Source organism: Perca fluviatilis, chromosome 7 (assembly GCF_010015445.1).
Source record: "Perca fluviatilis chromosome 7, GENO_Pfluv_1.0, whole genome shotgun sequence".
In the NCBI taxonomy this organism is placed as follows: Eukaryota; Metazoa; Chordata; class Actinopteri; order Perciformes; family Percidae; genus Perca; species Perca fluviatilis.
The window spans coordinates 7,031,260-7,048,735 of NC_053118.1; the positions used below are offsets into that span (position 1 = coordinate 7,031,260).

A 17,476-nucleotide genomic window follows, 5' to 3' on the forward strand; every position below is an offset into this window, starting at 1 on the left:
GTGGAGCCAAAGTAGCGCACTTTTTAACATTTAACTTTATTGGTTATCAGTAAAATAAAACACCGATACAGATAATCTGTGAATTGCCAAATATCTGCGCCGATAATTAGTCCATCCATAACTTAGAATACTCTTCATGGTTTGACTGGTATTGGAGTAGTTTGCAGCCCTATAATATAATGTAGTAACTGAATGTAAATAAATTGGATTGTTCTATGTGGGGATGTTTTAGTGTGATAGTAGTGTGATGTACCTCAGTGGGTTTACTCATGTGCCCTACTTCAGTACAGTTTGAACATATTTGTACTTTACTTTGAGTATTTCCATTGTTTTGCTACTTTAGATAGGTAGATAGATAGATAGATACATATTTAGATACTTTATTCATCCCGAGGGAAATTTTAGGCATCCAGTAGCTTAGACAGCCATAACACAACAAACACATACACACATATATCTCACATACATAAAAATCACTCAACACAAATTAAAGAGCTATAAAAATCACTTTTTAAGAGTTAAAGGTGCTAAGGTAGACTGGGTGGTGGTAGTGCAAAAGAGAACAGTGTAGGGATTGATCAGTGCAATAGCTTATTATTAAATATTAAATATTAACTATGACTTTGACAAGACAAGAATGTAAACCTAATAGAATTAGAATTGCTTGACAGAAAAGAAATAATATACGTTAAGAACAATATATAACAGGGAATAAGTTATAACATGTATATGTTATGACCAGAGTCCAGATTGTGTGTAGGAGTGCTAATATAGCCTATAAGACAGTCAGGTGTACAGCAGACAAAGATATAATGGTGGTAGGGGTTGAGAGAGACAGGCTCATGCTGAAAACTCCATTTCTCCCCTCCCCCCTTTGTGTGGTATTGAAGAGCTGGATGGCCATGGGGACGAAGGACCTCCTCAACCTGTCTGTTGAGCATGGCAGTGACAGACGTCTGCCACTGAACATGCTCCTCTGTTTAAAGACCGTGCTGTGTTGTGGGTGGCGGTCACCGTCCATGATCTCCAGCTTCCTTCTCATGGTCCGTTTCTCTGCAGTTGTTGGGAGTGACTCCAGCTCAATGCCAACAACAGAGCCAGCTTTCCTTACCAGCCTGTTCAGTCGCCCAGCGTCTCTCTTCTTAATGCTGCCTCCCCAGCACACCACAGCATAAAACAGGACACTGGCAATGACATAAACATCCAGAGGAGCTTACTGCAGACATTGAATGGCCTCAGCCTCCTCAGGAAATAAAGCCGACTCTGCCCTTTCCGATACAGTGCATCCGTGTTGGCTGACCAGACTGTTTTTTTGTCCATGTGTACCCCCAGGTACGTATATGTGCTGACCACCTCCCCATTGACCCCTTCAAATGGAGACTGGTGACATATGTGGCTTAGATCTCCTGAAATCCACCACCAACTCCTTGATCTTTGTTGCGTTCAGCTGCAGATGGTTGAGCCTGCACCATCGCCACTGTTCATCACACCCCCAACCGGCACCGTCAGACACCGCCTACCAAGAGCCTGGGTCTGTCCCAGGTTTCTTCCCAAGAGGGAGTTTTTCCTCGCCACTGTCGCACTGCTTGCTCTTGAGGGAATTACTGGAATTGTTGTAAATTATAGAGTGTGGTCTAGACCTACTCTATCTGTAAAGTGTCTCGAGATAACTCGTGTTATGATTTGATACTATAAATAAAACTGAATTGAATTGCACAAAGTCATCCACCAGGCTCCTGTACTCGTCCTCCTGTCCATCCCTGATACACCCCCACAGTTGCAGTGTCATCCGAAAACTTCTGCATGTGGCATGACTCAGAGTTGTAGCTGAAGTCAGAAGTGTACAGGGTGAACAGGAACGGTGGAAGCACAGTCCCCTGAGGCGCTCCGGTGCTGCAGATCGCGGTCTCTGAGGAACAGTCCTTCAGCCTGACGACCTGTGGTCTCTCCGTCAGGTAGTCTCTTATCCAGGATACCAGGTGAGCATCAACACCCTTCTGCACAAGCTTGTCGCTCAATCTGACAGGCTGAATGGCGTTAAAGGCGCTAGAGACATCATTTCTACTCGACTACAATTTAAAAGGAAATTGCATATTTTCTACTCCACTACATTTATACATTTGTTTCACGGCTTTGGATTGTAGTTACTTCACAGATTATTATTGTGCACACAAAGGTTATCCTCAGCCTATGAAATATATGTTTGTACAGAGTGAACTACCCAACAGTATGTAAATAATTTAAGTAGCTCCTCTCCGAACATCACCATTAAAATGCAACTGTCACAGAACATCAGTTCAGTGTATTTACTCATGTGCTTCAGTGAAGTTTTTAAGTATTTCCATAGTTTGTGTTGTGGGAGGGACACAGGAAGACAGGTTTAAAGTTAAAAAAGTTGGGTTTATTTTTCCCAAAACAAAGATTCAACAAGCAAATGAGCTAAAGAGTTATAGGGCCCTTAAAAAAGGTCATCAAAACATCAATTCTACTGAAAAATAAGGGTAACAAAATCAAAAGGTTAACTCAATTTTGTTTTGGCCATTTTAGGCCTTTATTTTGATAGGACAAATGAAGACATGAAAGGGGAAAGAAGGGGGAATGACATGCAGCAAAGCACATTACTGATGGTTATTTATCAAAACTCTTATTGTGTAAATATTTTGTTAAAGCACCAATAGTCAACCCTACAATATCACCATCATCATACAATATCATTCAAGGTCAAAAATATCCTGATATTGGATTTTATTTTTTGCATATCGACCAGCTGTACCCTGCAGTATCTCTGGGGGCCCCCTAGGGGTCCCTGACCCCCTGTGGAAGATCTCTGCATTATATAATGTTGTAACACAGACTGTAGAGGTGTGCTGTTCAATTGAGGCAAAACGTGTGCATGCATCATTAACACTGGCGCTATAATGAAGAACCAATTCAAACTAATGAAGCTGTATATTTGTCTCAATTATCGCTGTGCTCCAGTCAAAGCAATTAGCCCGTAAAACATTTCAGCCATTTGCATTCCAGAGGTGTCTCAAGTCAGACCATGCTGCTCTCTGACAGTTTAACTGAAGACCAGATCCAACACGAGTCTCTTCCATTCAGAGATGCTGCAGAGGGGGGGGGGGAACCCAATTATTGTTCATTTTTTAAATGTTTTTTTTTTCAAAAACTAAAATGTCTTATCATGAATCCAACATTATTGGCAAATAAAAATCAGCCTATTTGTGAACCACCCGCCCCCACTGATGATATGCTTACTGGCCTATAGGTAAAGTACTGTGGTCACTAAGGTAACCATCCACAGATACAGTTAACCCTCTAAGGACAAAAGACACACCGGTGCATCCACTCAAAAAGCGATATTTCAAAATTTCATTTCAGACATTTATTTACTATTTTAATCATATATAAGCTCATTTCAAGCACCGAAACAATTCGTACAACACGTCATAAGTTAAGGTTTGAGGACTTTCAAAAATCAAACAGCTACATTTCAGCTTTAGCGCCAAATTATCTCTTTAAACATTGCTCTAGAAAAAGATTGGGCGTCACTATACAGAAAGCTTAGTTTGTTCTGAACATTTTCATAGGAAACACATGGGGATCAGTTATATGCAAATACCTTAAAAAGGTAAAGAAGACGTGTGAAAATGCCCTTAGACCTCAGAGGGTTCATCCTTAGGATTCACCGTGCCACATTAATGCCACAACATTAAAACATGATTTATAAAATCATGTTTCAACAGTTATTAGTTTAATAGCTTAGTATTCTATGCACTAAAAGGTATGATATATGGGCAGCCCTAAACATTATTGCAGGTCCAGTTTAATATGCAACTTCATTTTATACAATATATAGGAGGTCCCTGCTCCATCTCTCTCAGTTAAAGGGTCCTAGGCTTAAAAAACGTTGAAGACCCCTGATGTCGGCTATACATATAGACTGCCACGCCATTGTTCTTCCGATGCCTCTGAATTACTCATGCAGCTGCAATGGCGACTGCAGTGCAGACATGCTGAGAGAGCAGCCAGCACATAGAGACACATGGCAGAAGCAGAGTGGAGCTCATGGGCCAGCTGCTACAGAATTTAGATTATTGATGCAGGGGTTGTATAGGCCTGATTTAGCTTTAATCCCATCTCTGTGCTATTGTAAATGAACTGACATAATATGATACTATTGTGGCAGAAATGGGCTGCTGGATTAGGGCTGGGCAATATATCAATATTATATCGGCATGGATATATGAGGCTAGATATCCTGTTACATTTTGGATGTCATGATATTGTGATGTTGTCTTTTCCTGGTTTTAAACCTCTGAAGTCTAAGGGCATTGTCTCGATTTTTACATATCTTCTAAATTCACCTTTTAAGGGTATTTGCTTGTATAACTGATCCCCATGTGTTTCATATCAAAATGTTCAGAACGAACCGAACGTTCTGTATAGTGACGCCTATATTTGTCACAGAGCAATTTGTAAAGAGATACTTTGGCCCTGAAGCTGAAAAGTTGATGTTCGCTATTTTGAAATTCTTCAAATCTCTTTTGAAAACACACCTACTGTGATGGTTGTGGTTTTCAGTTGTAGTTTTTAGCACTCGGCCAGCCTGACACCTACACTCATTAGTTTACCAAATTATTTTCACAAAACGGACAACAAACACGCAAGTCCACCAATTATACACAGAGAGACAGATGAAGAGCATCACAAGCCATCTTCCTTGTCTCCTAATTCGCCGTGTGAGTGACACGACATGATCTTGGGATACAAGGCAGCAGAAGCGGATTCTGCCGATTCCTGTTATATCCAAACCAAATTTCTGCACTGTATTATCGCAGAAATATGAATAGAGACATCAAAAAAAGCATTGTTTTGACGCAATTACAAACCTGTCGTCCTCAGACGGTTAAGACGCTGTTGCCCCACTAGTGCACTGCGCTCCCAGAATGCAGAGGTACTTGTGGTTCCTAAAGTCTCTAAAAGTAGAATGGGAGCTGGAGCCTTCAGCTATCAGGCTCCTCTCCTGTGGAACCAGCTCCCACTCTGTGTTTGGGAGGCAGACACCGTCTCCACATTTAAGTGTAAACTTAAAACTCTCCTCTTTGATAAAGCTTATAGTTAGGGAGTGAGGAGTTGCAGAGTTCGCCTAGACCGGTGGGGGAGGGTGTATATCTCCAGACACCACCCCTTATCTTCTCTGCTTCTCTTCATAGTCATCAGATTCATCTACCAACCATGCTATTGGACCATGCTATTAGTTATGCTGCTATAGTTTTAGCCTGCCGGGGGACTTCCTATGACACACTGAGCTCCTCTCTCCTCTCTCTTTCCATCTGTGTGCATCCATGTCCCAGTAATGCTTGTTACTAACTTAGCTGGGGAGCTTATTCCCTGGAGTCTTGATGTTTTCTCGCCTCACAGTTTTCCTTGGATTGGGGTGGCACCTGGATTGTGGTTGCAGCATACGCCGGGGTCATGCTCGGCGCCCTGCTTGACGCCGTGCTTGACGCCCTGCTTGACGCCATGCTTGACGCCCTGCTACGCCCTGAACTGCTACAACTATTATTTCTAGTCATAGTGCCATTATCTTTATTGTTACTATAATTGCCACTGTTCATCATACCAACTATTATAATTATTATGACTCATATTCTCTAAATCTGTATATCTGTATAACTGTATCAGTAGTTTCTCTGTGTCCCAACCAGCATCAGCAGATGGCCACCCACCAAGAGCCTGGGTCTGTCTGAGGTTTCTGCCTTGAATTGTTGGGTCTTTTTTTCAATTGAGTGTTGTCTAGACCTACTCTATCTGTAAAGTGTCTTGAGATAACTCTTATGATTTGATACTATAAATAAAATTGAAATTAAGTACTGCAACTTTTGATATTGTATCAAGAGTGATGTCTTTTATTTCATTTTTGTCATTGCTTATTACTGCTTTGCATGGTTGCATGGTTCAAGAAAATGGCTCTAATCTGTGTTGCTTGCATGGAAACCATACTAATGTCTAGCTGCTTCCTGTCGCTCTGCACGGCTTCTTGAGAAAGCTTATTTTGTTGCTATAGCTGTCTTTATGGTGTCTTATTGACTTCTGTCTGTACGTTTTAACCCGTACTAATGTTTTGCTGTTTTCTGTTGCTCTGCTCTCAAAACATCCGGCCAAAGGACTGCAGTTGAAAATTAGCCGGAAGGCTAACACACAGTCACAGAAATGTTGATTAATGTGTGTTGTCCTTTATAAATAAAATAAATGAAAAATAAATGAAATTATATTATATTGTGATTTTATTTACCTCCATTATAGAAAATGCACATTCTGCACTCAACTTTTTTTCATTAGTCGTTATTTTGTTTGTACAGTATATATTTGTTTCTGTATTTATAATTTATTTAATATTAATGGCAAGGCAAATTCCGCAAGTGTAACTTATTGGGGCAATAAACTGGTGTAGTCTACGTGATATGCAGGTGCATGCCATATACCAATTAACAACTAACAAATGCTGCAGAACATGCATATATATGAATATACTGTATATATATATATATATATATATATAACAGTAGGCCTACATATTAACTCTTCACTCTGCTCAAACTGGAGGAAGTTTAATGAACGGTATTAGCTGATTCTTTGTATGGACATTTGCTTCGGTACATCGGTCAGAATGCATTTGACAGGACCCCAGTATCAGTTTACTGCACTGTATTGCTTTAGGTTGAAGGCACAGCAATATACAGGGCACTAAATCTGTCAACCTGTGGTTCAGCAAACAGGATCAAATTATACATAGGCTATTCATAACTGAACTAAATTACTCAGTTTACCTTAATATCACTCTAGGCCTACTTGAAAAGCCTTAATATCAATTTCATTTTTCCATTTTTTTTTTGTAGTGGGCATACTATAGTATGCCTACGTTCATAGGCATAATTTACAGGGGGAGTGTAAATGTAAATAATCAAAACTGGCCAGTGCAACCTATCCCAAATACCTATTATAATTTTCTTTACATAAATAAAGACATTTGCACCATAACTTGATGCAGAAAAGGCACAAATTGTTGCAGAAAATTCCCCAGAATGCGTGTTTGACATTCAAAATTTCAATTTTGCTAGAAAATGGAGATCTCTACCCCCTTGCCCTGGGCCTACAATAATGTTGAGGGCGGCCTACAGCCTCTATACATACCTTTTTTGCATAGAATATTAAGATATTAAAATAGCCTAATAATTGTTGGCATGGTTTTATAAATCACGTTTTAATGTTAAATATAAATGTTGCACAGTGAATCCTTAGAATAACTGTATCTGTGGATTGCCTTAGTGACCACCTAGGCCTGTAAGCAGTGGGGATTTGGATTCATGTTAAGACTTTTTAATTTTTGAAAAAACTTTTCGAAATAAACAATAATTCGGAAGCCCCCCTGCATTGACTCTGAGGACCCCCTATGGGTCCCGGTCCCCCTGTTGAAGATCCCTGATCTAGAGTACACCACTGGCAATAAACCCTTTTCTGATTCTGATTCTAAATCAAACACGGATCACAGCAGAGCCCGGGCTAATCTGGTAGCTTTTATTAAGTCTGAAACATCCCCTCTGGTTCTCCCAGGTGAACGGATGAACACCCCGCTGCTGAGGCTGCTGCTCGGGGAACACCTCGCCCTGTACCCGGCCACAGGGTCGCTCTGAGGGCAGCAGTCTCAAGCAGCGGCGCTGACAACAATCTGACTCCCAGGGAAAAAAAAAAATATCCCTCTTTCTGCAACACATAACGGGGCGGGGCCTACTCTCTGACGGCCAGTCTCAGGGACCAATGGAAACGCGGTGCTCCGCGGGAGTTCCTCCAATCCTCGCATCCAGGGCGGGGCCTAGGGGGTCGAAACCAGATAGAGAATCCCAAAAATGACATCTCGATTGCGGTGGAGGAGCAAGGGAGCGCCTGGGACGCTGAGAGAAGAAAAGAAGTCCGAGCTAGCTCCTGCGATTCATAGATCTTAACCGAAGAAAAGACGCAGCAGAAAGCCACAGCAAATTACGGCTTGTAGTTTGGATCTGCTTCAGACTTTTTATCGCCTCTTTGGAAATGGAGTTGCATCGTTGAGAAAATCTCCAGAAGGCATTTGTTGTTGCTAGTTGATGAGAGAAGTGAGAGCCGTTAAGGCTCCGTTTCCTGTTTCCCAAGCAGCAGCGCTGCAGCTGGGCTGAAGAAGCCCCGCAGGGCTCACTGAGCACCGGTCCTCCTTCCCCGCTTCTAACTGCTGCCGGTCCGCTGCCAGTCCGCTGCCCCATCCCGCTGTCGCGAAACTCGGTTCAAAAGAAATGTGCGACCTGATGCCAGCCTCCCAGCCTCCGGAGAAAATAGGCAAAATGAAAAAGTTGAGGAGAACTTTGTCCGAGAGTTTCAGGAGTATTGGTGAGTAACGTTTTTTGTAATTTCTTCTTATTTTCCAGCCCATTTTGCATCTCTTTGTCCAAAATGTGAGTGTGAATGTCTCTTCCTTCACCGCGGTGATGCCTGCTCACAGTTTGGGGTTAGCGGCCATGGAAAACCTGCATCAACTTGGCCTGTCCACATTTCCCTCAGCACAATTCCTTTTTGGGTACTGCCACATTTCTAAGAGACAGATCCATAGTAAATACTGTCAGGTTTCTAACGAGTTATGAGGACAAAGTCTGACGAAACATAGATGGAATGTTTCCCTGAAAAATCTGCTGTTGAATTTGAGGTTGATTGCTCAGTTCTGATCCTCAGGTTACATCATTTTCCATAAAATCATCAGTTTGTTTCTCATGTAGCCTGTTATGTGCTTGACCTCAGAACCTCTTTGAATATATAGTATATGCAAGAACAAAATGTGAACCATGTAGACTCCGCTTACAGAATCATCATCATCATCATCATCATCATCATCATCATCATCATCATCATCGATTATTCCATTGGGTTTGAATCTCATGTATAGGATGTAGTTGATTTCTTTTTTTTTTTTGCATTTAAATTCAAACTTCTTTAAATGTTAAATGTCAAATTAAACTTAAATGCCATTTTCCTGTCCGTATGCAAGAACAGAATGTGAACCATGTAGACTCAATTTACAGTAAAGGAGGTGGAACCACGATGACCATGACCTTAACCTAATATTTATATAAAAAAAAAATTTAACAAAAAACTTTATTAAGTAAGCGTTTTTCCCATTTCTGTTGCCATTAAACAGAAACAGACGTGAGCCTGAGTGAAAATGATTCCAGCTGTTTAAAGCCCAAACTAATGATTTTCTTCATTATCGATTAATCTGCCGGTTGTCTTGATTAAACGGTGAATCCTTTGGTCTCTAAAATGTCAGACAATAGTGAAAAATGGCGTACCATTTCAGTTCAACTGTTCTTCTTTGAAGAAGGTGAAACCAGTAATATTCATTCAATATTTCAGAAAAATGAGACACAATAATGATACAGATTTTGTTGCCATTTGACAGAAATTCCCATTCATCGTGGAATCCATCAATCATTTCTCAATTAAACAGTTAACTGTTTCACTGAAATGATCAGGTCAGCTGCCTGAAAATCGCTCGGAGCCCGTCCGACAGATGTTCAGTAATTTCACAGTGAAAGGCTGCAACTATACTGTACTTATTGTTGCTGATTCATCTGACCAGTATTTTTGTGTTTAAACTATGAGAAAACCGTAAAGTTCCAGAGTCCAGCTTGACTTATTCAGATGGTTTGGTTTATCTGACCAACAGTCTAAAATTAAACACATTTTTTTAGATTTGCTTGTGTCTGAGAAATTCTTCTAGTTCTGTTAGAAAAATGACAGAGTCAATGTGATGAATCTAATCTCTTTTCTTGATGCGGCATGGAAAAAAGACCCAAACATGGTGTTCTCTTCAGACTTTCCGAGTGCCTTTTACATAGCATCAGGTAGGGCTGTTCGATTCATGGAAAAGATTATAATCACGATTATTTTGGTCAATGCTGAAATCGCAATTCTTTAGCACGATTACTCAAATCTTTTGGAAAAGATGGTGCACTTCTTGAAGTTAAAAAAAACATTGAAAAAGTGAAACAAACCAACAGTGAAAACACCTTGAACTTTGAACTTTCCCTTCTACTCCATCGTTTTTTTTCCCGATTACTCTGTTTTGTGATCGATAATAATAATAATAATAATAATAATAATAATAATAATAATAATAATAATAATAATAAATAGAATTTATATAGTGCTTTTCACGAACTCAAAGTCGCTTATTGTTAGGAGCCACAGTTGTAATCGCAATTCAAATTTTGATTAATTGCACAGCCCTAGTGTCGGGTAAACCAACGAACAGCAGCTGCTGAATCACTGAGTCTTCATCATTTGGCAGGTAACGTTAGGCTACCATTAGCTAGTAGCTGGCTTAAACATAGTTGTAATGCTGACGGCTGAACAGTCTAACGTGTGGCTCTATTTCACTGGAAAGGATTCCAACCGCAGGACGTCCAGTGGTGGAATGTAACTAAGTACAGTACTTGTGTAAATGTACTTAGTTACAACCCACAAGTGTTGAGGTACTTGTACTTTACTTGAGTCTTTTCTTTTCATGCCACATTTCTACTTCTACTCCGCTACATTCCTCAGAGAAATATTGTACTTTTCACTACATTCATCTGTTACAGCTTTAGTTACTAGTTACTTTACACATTAAGATTTCTGCACACAAAACACATGGAGTTTATAAAATACAATGTTTTATTATAAGTGAAACTAGCCATCAATATAACGGCCTACAAGTCCAGCTGAAATGATAGATGATAGACCATTAAACACACAACTGTTTGGATCCTTTACTCTTTCTAAAATGGGAGGAGAGTTCTTTACTTTTAATAATTTAACTACACTTGATGATACTTACAGACTTTTACTTTAGTATTTCAATGCAGGACTTTTGATTGTAACAGAGTATTTTTACAGTGTGGTACTAGTACTTTTACTTAAGTAAAGGACCTGAATACTTCTTCCACCACTGGGGATGTCCAACAGTCTGCAGCTGAAGACACAGAGGAGACTAGCTGCACTTTGAGACACCGTGGACACTGCCGCTGTCAGAGTTGTCCGAGAAACACAGTTGTCGGTGCGTTCAACTGCAACTCGTAAGCTCATGGTGCATTCAAGTAGGGCTGGGCAATATATCGATATTATATCGATATCGTGATATGAGACTAGATATCGTCTTAGATTTCATCTTAAATTTTGGATGTTGTTATAATGTTATATGGTAAGTTTTTATAGTCTTTTTCTGGTTTTAAAGGCCGCGTTACAGTAAAGTGATGTCATTTTTTAGAATTTACCAGACTGTTCCAGCTGTTCTGTTATTTGCCTTTACCTCTAACTCGGTCATTATATCCACATTATTGATTATTGATTATTTATCTAAAATGTAATTGTTAAATATTTTGTTAAAACACCAACTGTCAACCCTACAATATCGTCGCAATATCGACATTGAGGTATTTGGTCAATAATATCGTGATATCTGATTTTTCGCTTTTGTTGTGTAGTTCCCTTCTGCCATTAATTGGTTCTTCGTTTTGTCGTTTTGCGGCAACTTACTGGTGAAATCAGTTATGGTCATGACATTAAATAAATCATTTAAATTGGACCGAATGGCCTAAGAAATAAACAAGCCGCTCTTTAGTGTCGCCCGACTGTTGTATCGGTTTAGGTACCGGCACCGTATCACTTTAGCACCGGTATCGGGGAGGGGGGGGGAACCCAAACGATACCCAACCCTACCAATAAATCCTTCTGCCTCTGATACATAGTAATGCTCTGAAAAATATCGGTTAGGATATTGTGAGAGTTAAATCCCTGCATCATCATCATCATCATCATCATCATCATCATCATCATCATCATCATCTCTTTTCACGTCCCGTTGTTAGATATAGTTCTTATCTGATGCTATGCTGCTAAAGTAACCTCGTATGTGACTCTCAACAAAAAAATCATCACGCACACACAGTCACGTCACTAGTGCAGCTATCAAATATCATTTCACCTTTCTTTCTCGCTCTTGCCATTTTTGTTTTTACACACACACACACACACACACACACACACACACACACACACACACACACACACACACACACACACACACACACACACACACACACACACACACACACACACACACACAGAGAGAGAGCTTGAGTTCAGTGGCCTTTAAAGCAGTGTGTGTACAGAATGCATAGCTGGATGCAGCCTATAAGAAAAGATGAGACATGGACAGAATTGAGTTTGGGTCGATATTGCGGGGGAAGAAAGATTGGCATTGACTTTTTCGCTGTGCTGCCGCTCATCTCCTATTGGCCATCTCTCCTCCCATCTAAATCAACACATCTTGAGCATTGATCGGGCTCTTGCCCCCTGCTCTACGGATGCTTTAACAAAGCCCAGTCAAGGGCCACCTTTTATTGTTTAATGTCCTTGTAACCGTGTTGATCCAACCGGTCCCAGTGGGCAGGGCTGCGTCACGCGTCAAATTATGGCACTGTGCGACATGATGCACTGTGGATGCTTTCATTTTAAAAGCTTCAAACCTGGTTAGTGGACGGATGCAGAGTTTCTCGAGCTTGGCTGAGCCCAGGTTTGATCCTTATGAGAGCTGTCAGTTTGGCATGTGAATGTGAGGGTGGCATGTTGTGTTTTCAAGATCATGAAGAAAGCCCCAGATGGATTATATGGAAATGATGGAACATCTCAAAACCCCCTTTTTAATACATTTGAATTAAAAGTATATCAAATATCAAATCTCCTGTGGGGACCCTGACCCTAGGACTACATTACTGGATTAAAGGGTAGGTTCTACCCTGATTGGGTGGCTTAGCAAAGCCAGAAAATCACTTTTTAAGCTCCCAAATTTATGTCTAGTTTATCACTAGTAGTACTAGTGCAGTGTCCGTCAGTGGTGGTTCTAGGGGGGGCAAAGGGTGGCCAGTGCCCCCTTATTATTAAGCCTTGACCCCCCTCTGGCCTTAACTGTGGAAAATAATTTCATGTAGGTTAACATTATGGAATCATTATGGAAAGTTTGTGGTATGTAACACTTATGCTTAATATATTTGGTGCTCCTAAAATGGCCCCTCCTTTTGAAATGGTCTAGAACCACCACTGGTGTCCCTTCAAAATGTGCCTGTTTGGAACTGCCGATTGCTACCGTTACAAAACATTGTACTAATCCATTTACCTGACAGAGAACAGTCATGTTCATGTTGCACATTCAGATTCTAACAAAATATTACAATTATAATATGATGCATTATTATTCACGAAACTATCCAGCATTATATTAGAGTTAAAAGCTCCGCCTTAAACAGACGTTGAGTAAACTTAAGTACAATGTGCTGATATGCCTCTCCTTTAACGTCAAGTAAACATTTGAATGCAGCTGCTGTAATTAAAGACGTGAACTAATCACAGACATTTGACTCTGCAAAGATATGTGTTAAGAGTGTCCTGAGACACGGACAGAAACGGACTGAGCTGGCCGGGTGTGTCTGGGGGTCATAAGGGCTATTATTGTTAACAAACTTAACACTGCTGTGGAGGTATTCATTTCAAAACGGCATTCGTCGCTTGACATAACCATAGCCTGGATTTAATAAGCGCAGCTATTTTTCCGGCGGTAACCTTCCTGGTGTTATAAGTTAGTTAGTCTCGCATTGTCAGACCTTCCTCCACAGCGCCGCAGATGAAGGTCTGGTTAGTCCACACACAGCATTCCGGCATGGGAAAGAAACTTGCTCTGGTTTATTGGCATTTCTTTAAACCAATCCCAATCGGAGCAACAGTACCTCTAGAAATTGGCCTCGGGAAGGAACTTGTTTTGGTGGAACGTGTACGTTCAAAGGTTGTTTTAGTCTTGGCTTAGTCTCAGTTAACCATAGTCCTCATAAATCCACCCAATTTAAAATTCCAACACAAAGAAAGAGGAAGGTGACGGACATCTGGGCGAAAAGAAGGACATCAGGCAGGAGCCATCCCAGGAGTGGAACGTTGATATAGAACTTATCAACTTTTATATATATATATATATATATATATATATATATATATATATATATATATATATATATATATATATATATATATATATATATATATATATATATATACTCAGACTTTGTTAACTTTATATATATATATATATATATATATATATAAAGTTAACAAAGTCTGAGTTTGAGTTTGAGATGCAATAACAGAGTGACACCGGGTTGTGTGTGTGTGTGTGTGTGTGTGTGTGTGTGTGTGTGTGTGTGTGTGTGTGTGTGTGTGTTAGTGTGTGTTAGTGTGTGTGTGTGTGTGTGTTAGTGTGTGTCAACGTTAGAGCGTAGTATGAAAGACCAAAAATCTGAGGTTGGTTGGGGAGGTGGATGGGTCAAACAACACAGGACTTTCACCCAGGAGACCGGGGTTCATGTCCCGTTCTTGTCCCGCGTGTCACTGAACGTACCTGTTGTAACCCCACCCACCATCTTCTCCTAAACCTAACTGTCCCGTTCTTGTGCTGCATGTCAGTTAAATGTACGACCCGACCCAGAGCGTCAAAAAGTGACGCCAATAGTGCCGACCAATCTTTGAAAATAGAAGTTAATGTAGTTAATGCTGATGGCAACTTAACACTATTTACTTTCTGGCTTTAACATTGAAGGCAAGAAAAGAGCCCCCCCCCCCCCCACCGTTCTGCATGTGATGTCCCTGTGTGACGTGCAGGTTACCGTCCCCAAAACACGGACATACATACATACATACATACAGATACGTCTCGCTTTATTAGATAGATCAATTGGACATGAGAATTTATTATTTGGTACCAAAATATTAATCTATTGTTTTTTTTCAGTCCACTAGATGATGCAGTTGAGTGTTTTTTTTTGTTTTTTTTTTCTTCATCAAACAGACATCTATCTTTTTAGATAAAACAAATGTTGACAAAGTTTTCTTCTGGGGAAATGATTTGAAGTTGGAAAATGGTAATAAATTGCAATAAAAATCGCAGAATATCGCAATATGTTTAAAATGGCAATAAATATCGTATCGTGGGACCTCTGCTGATTCCTACTAGAGTGCAGATCGGGCCGCATTGTTCTGTCCGAGCCCGGCCCGAGCCCGACAGGCATTAAGATATTTCTGTCCGAGCCCGACACAGTTAAAATCTCTTTTTTTGTCATACTAATGACACGTGTAGGTTTGTAGGAAGGCATTCGGAAATGTCAACAGATGAGCGTATCAGCACACACGGGGCACCAAGCGCACGTTAACACAGCCACTTTTTGAAATTTAAAATGTTCATTGCTTATCGCGCTGATGTGACCGAGATCGACCCGAACCTGAACATCATTTCTAAATATCTGTCCGAACCCGGCCGGTCGGGACCGGGTGGTACCCGATGGGCCGGGTTCGGACAGATCCATCCTCTAATTCCCATCCCTACTAAATAAGCCGCCCTTCGCAGTTGTATAGTTCCTTCAGATGGATTTCTCAGCACATCTCTGATGTTAATTTACCAATGGTAATGCCTTTTTCTGTATGAGAGGCTCAGCTTCTTAATGTTTTCCTCACAACTTTGATCAAAAGGCGTTTTTTTTCCAAGTGAGAGATGCCGTATGAAAGGCTGTACGAGCATTAATGAGGTGTTATGGGTTTTAAGGCAGAAGTGGCATTTCTTTTCTTTTTCTTTTTTTGTGCTGTTTTTCTGCAGTGAGTTTGGGGAAAACAGTCTTCTTTTCTCTCAGTAATATTTCTCCTTCTCATTATTTCCTTCAGAACATGAGTCTATTATTTTCTGTATGCACTCTAGAAATAAATATATTACACGGCTTATGAGAGGGGAATGCTCTGACAGCATCTCAGCAGCATCCCAATCTAAATGTTTTGACATTGTTCACTTAGTGTCCCTGAGACTATCCCTCAGCACATATAAGATGAAGATGAATCAGATTTTATTTTATTTTTTCTGGAAAGTTTTCAAAAACATCCTTTTATTCATATAACATCGCAAAAAGTCACATAAGTGTTTTAGCACATGCTTTCTGCACGGGTTGGTTTTAACATGAGAAATGTGAAATCTCTTAATCCCCATTAAGATCCAGTTTGAGCCTCTCTGCATGAGAAATACTGTCATACGTAATATCTAGGGCTGAATGATTATGTTTCTATCAAAATATGCTTATTTTCTTTTTTTGCCAAGAGTTAGATGAGAAGTAAGGTACCACTCTCATATCTGTCCTGTAAGTATGAAGCCAGGGATGATGCTAAATAATATTTACTGCACAACCCCCCCGTCCTACCACAACATGCAGTTTTTACAGTTCATGTTGAATACAAATTAAACAAGTGGAACACAATGTGTTCATTTAGAGGTGTTGGTGGGTTTAGTTTCCCCCTGCTTCCAGTCTTTATGCTAAGCAAAGCTAATTGCCTTCTGGCTCTATATTCACAATTAACGGACAGATATGAGATTGGTATCGCTAGCTGTAGTGACAGCTGTCGCCAGCACATTTCTGCAGCAGGAGAAACTCTTGGCTGTCTGGTTTATATTTTCTTTGTGGGCCGGTGTCTCTTTTTACGGTTTAAAAAACGCCTAAATGATTTAGGCGACGCCTGGTAGTTTTCTAAAGTTAATACCATACAGCTGGTTGGACACAACTGATGGAATCCACTGTTTAACTTCACCACGGCTATTACGATTATTGGCTTATTAGCGGGCGGCTGGGGCTCAGGTGGTAGAGTGGGCACCTACCAATCGGAAGGTTGGTGGTTCGATCCCTGGCCCTGCAGTCCCATGTCAAAGTGTCCTTGGGCAAGACTGTCGGTGCTTCTCATGTCTCTTAAAGTGATGGTTCGGAGTAACGTCACCCTAGGGTCCTTTGCACCATGACCTTGAGCCAAACACCCCCCCCAGAAGCTTTTTTCACCTGGGTCTAACATTGGGAGAGTTAGCGTGGAGTAGCGTTATCAGCTGAATAGCTTAGCGCAGAGGCTAATGGACCCACGTTTGTATCTCGTAAATGACCCCACTAATAATGCCCGAAATGATACCAAACTTCTACACTAGTACATATTGGTTATGTACTCATAAAACGTTTGTAAGTACACCAGAAGTTTATTTTAAGTTTACTTGCCTGCTCTCTTCTGCTAGCTGCTGCTGCTGCTACCTGCAGTTAGACGAGTGCTTAGGGCCGTCTACAAATTACACCGAAAAGAGATACAACAAAAATATTTATTAATTTAATGATTAAATAAGGTAATGTCTCCAAACTTACCTCAGTTATTACTTGTCTCCTGCTAGTTATACTACAGCACTTACTTAAAAAAAAAAGTTAAATTAAAAAATATTTTTGTTGCATCTCTTTTCGGTGTTGTAATTTGTAGACGGCCCTAAGCACTCGTCTTACAGCAGCAACAACAGCAGCAGAGA

The 17,476-nt window shown here is 40.5% G+C and overlaps 1 protein-coding gene across 2 annotated transcripts in view; it reads left to right on the top strand.

Annotated features, from left to right (window-relative positions):
- The first annotated feature begins 7,903 nt into the window (after nt 1-7,903).
- Nucleotides 7,904-17,476, top strand: part of cdk14 (cyclin-dependent kinase 14) — a 253,273-nt gene continuing 243,700 nt past the window's right edge. For both annotated transcript variants that reach the window (XM_039805595.1, XM_039805596.1), the window contains exon 1: nt 7,904-8,421. In XM_039805595.1, coding sequence (XP_039661529.1) covers nt 8,328-8,421 — 94 coding nt within the window. In that variant the 5' untranslated portion in view covers nt 7,904-8,327. The remainder of the gene's footprint in view (nt 8,422-17,476) is intronic.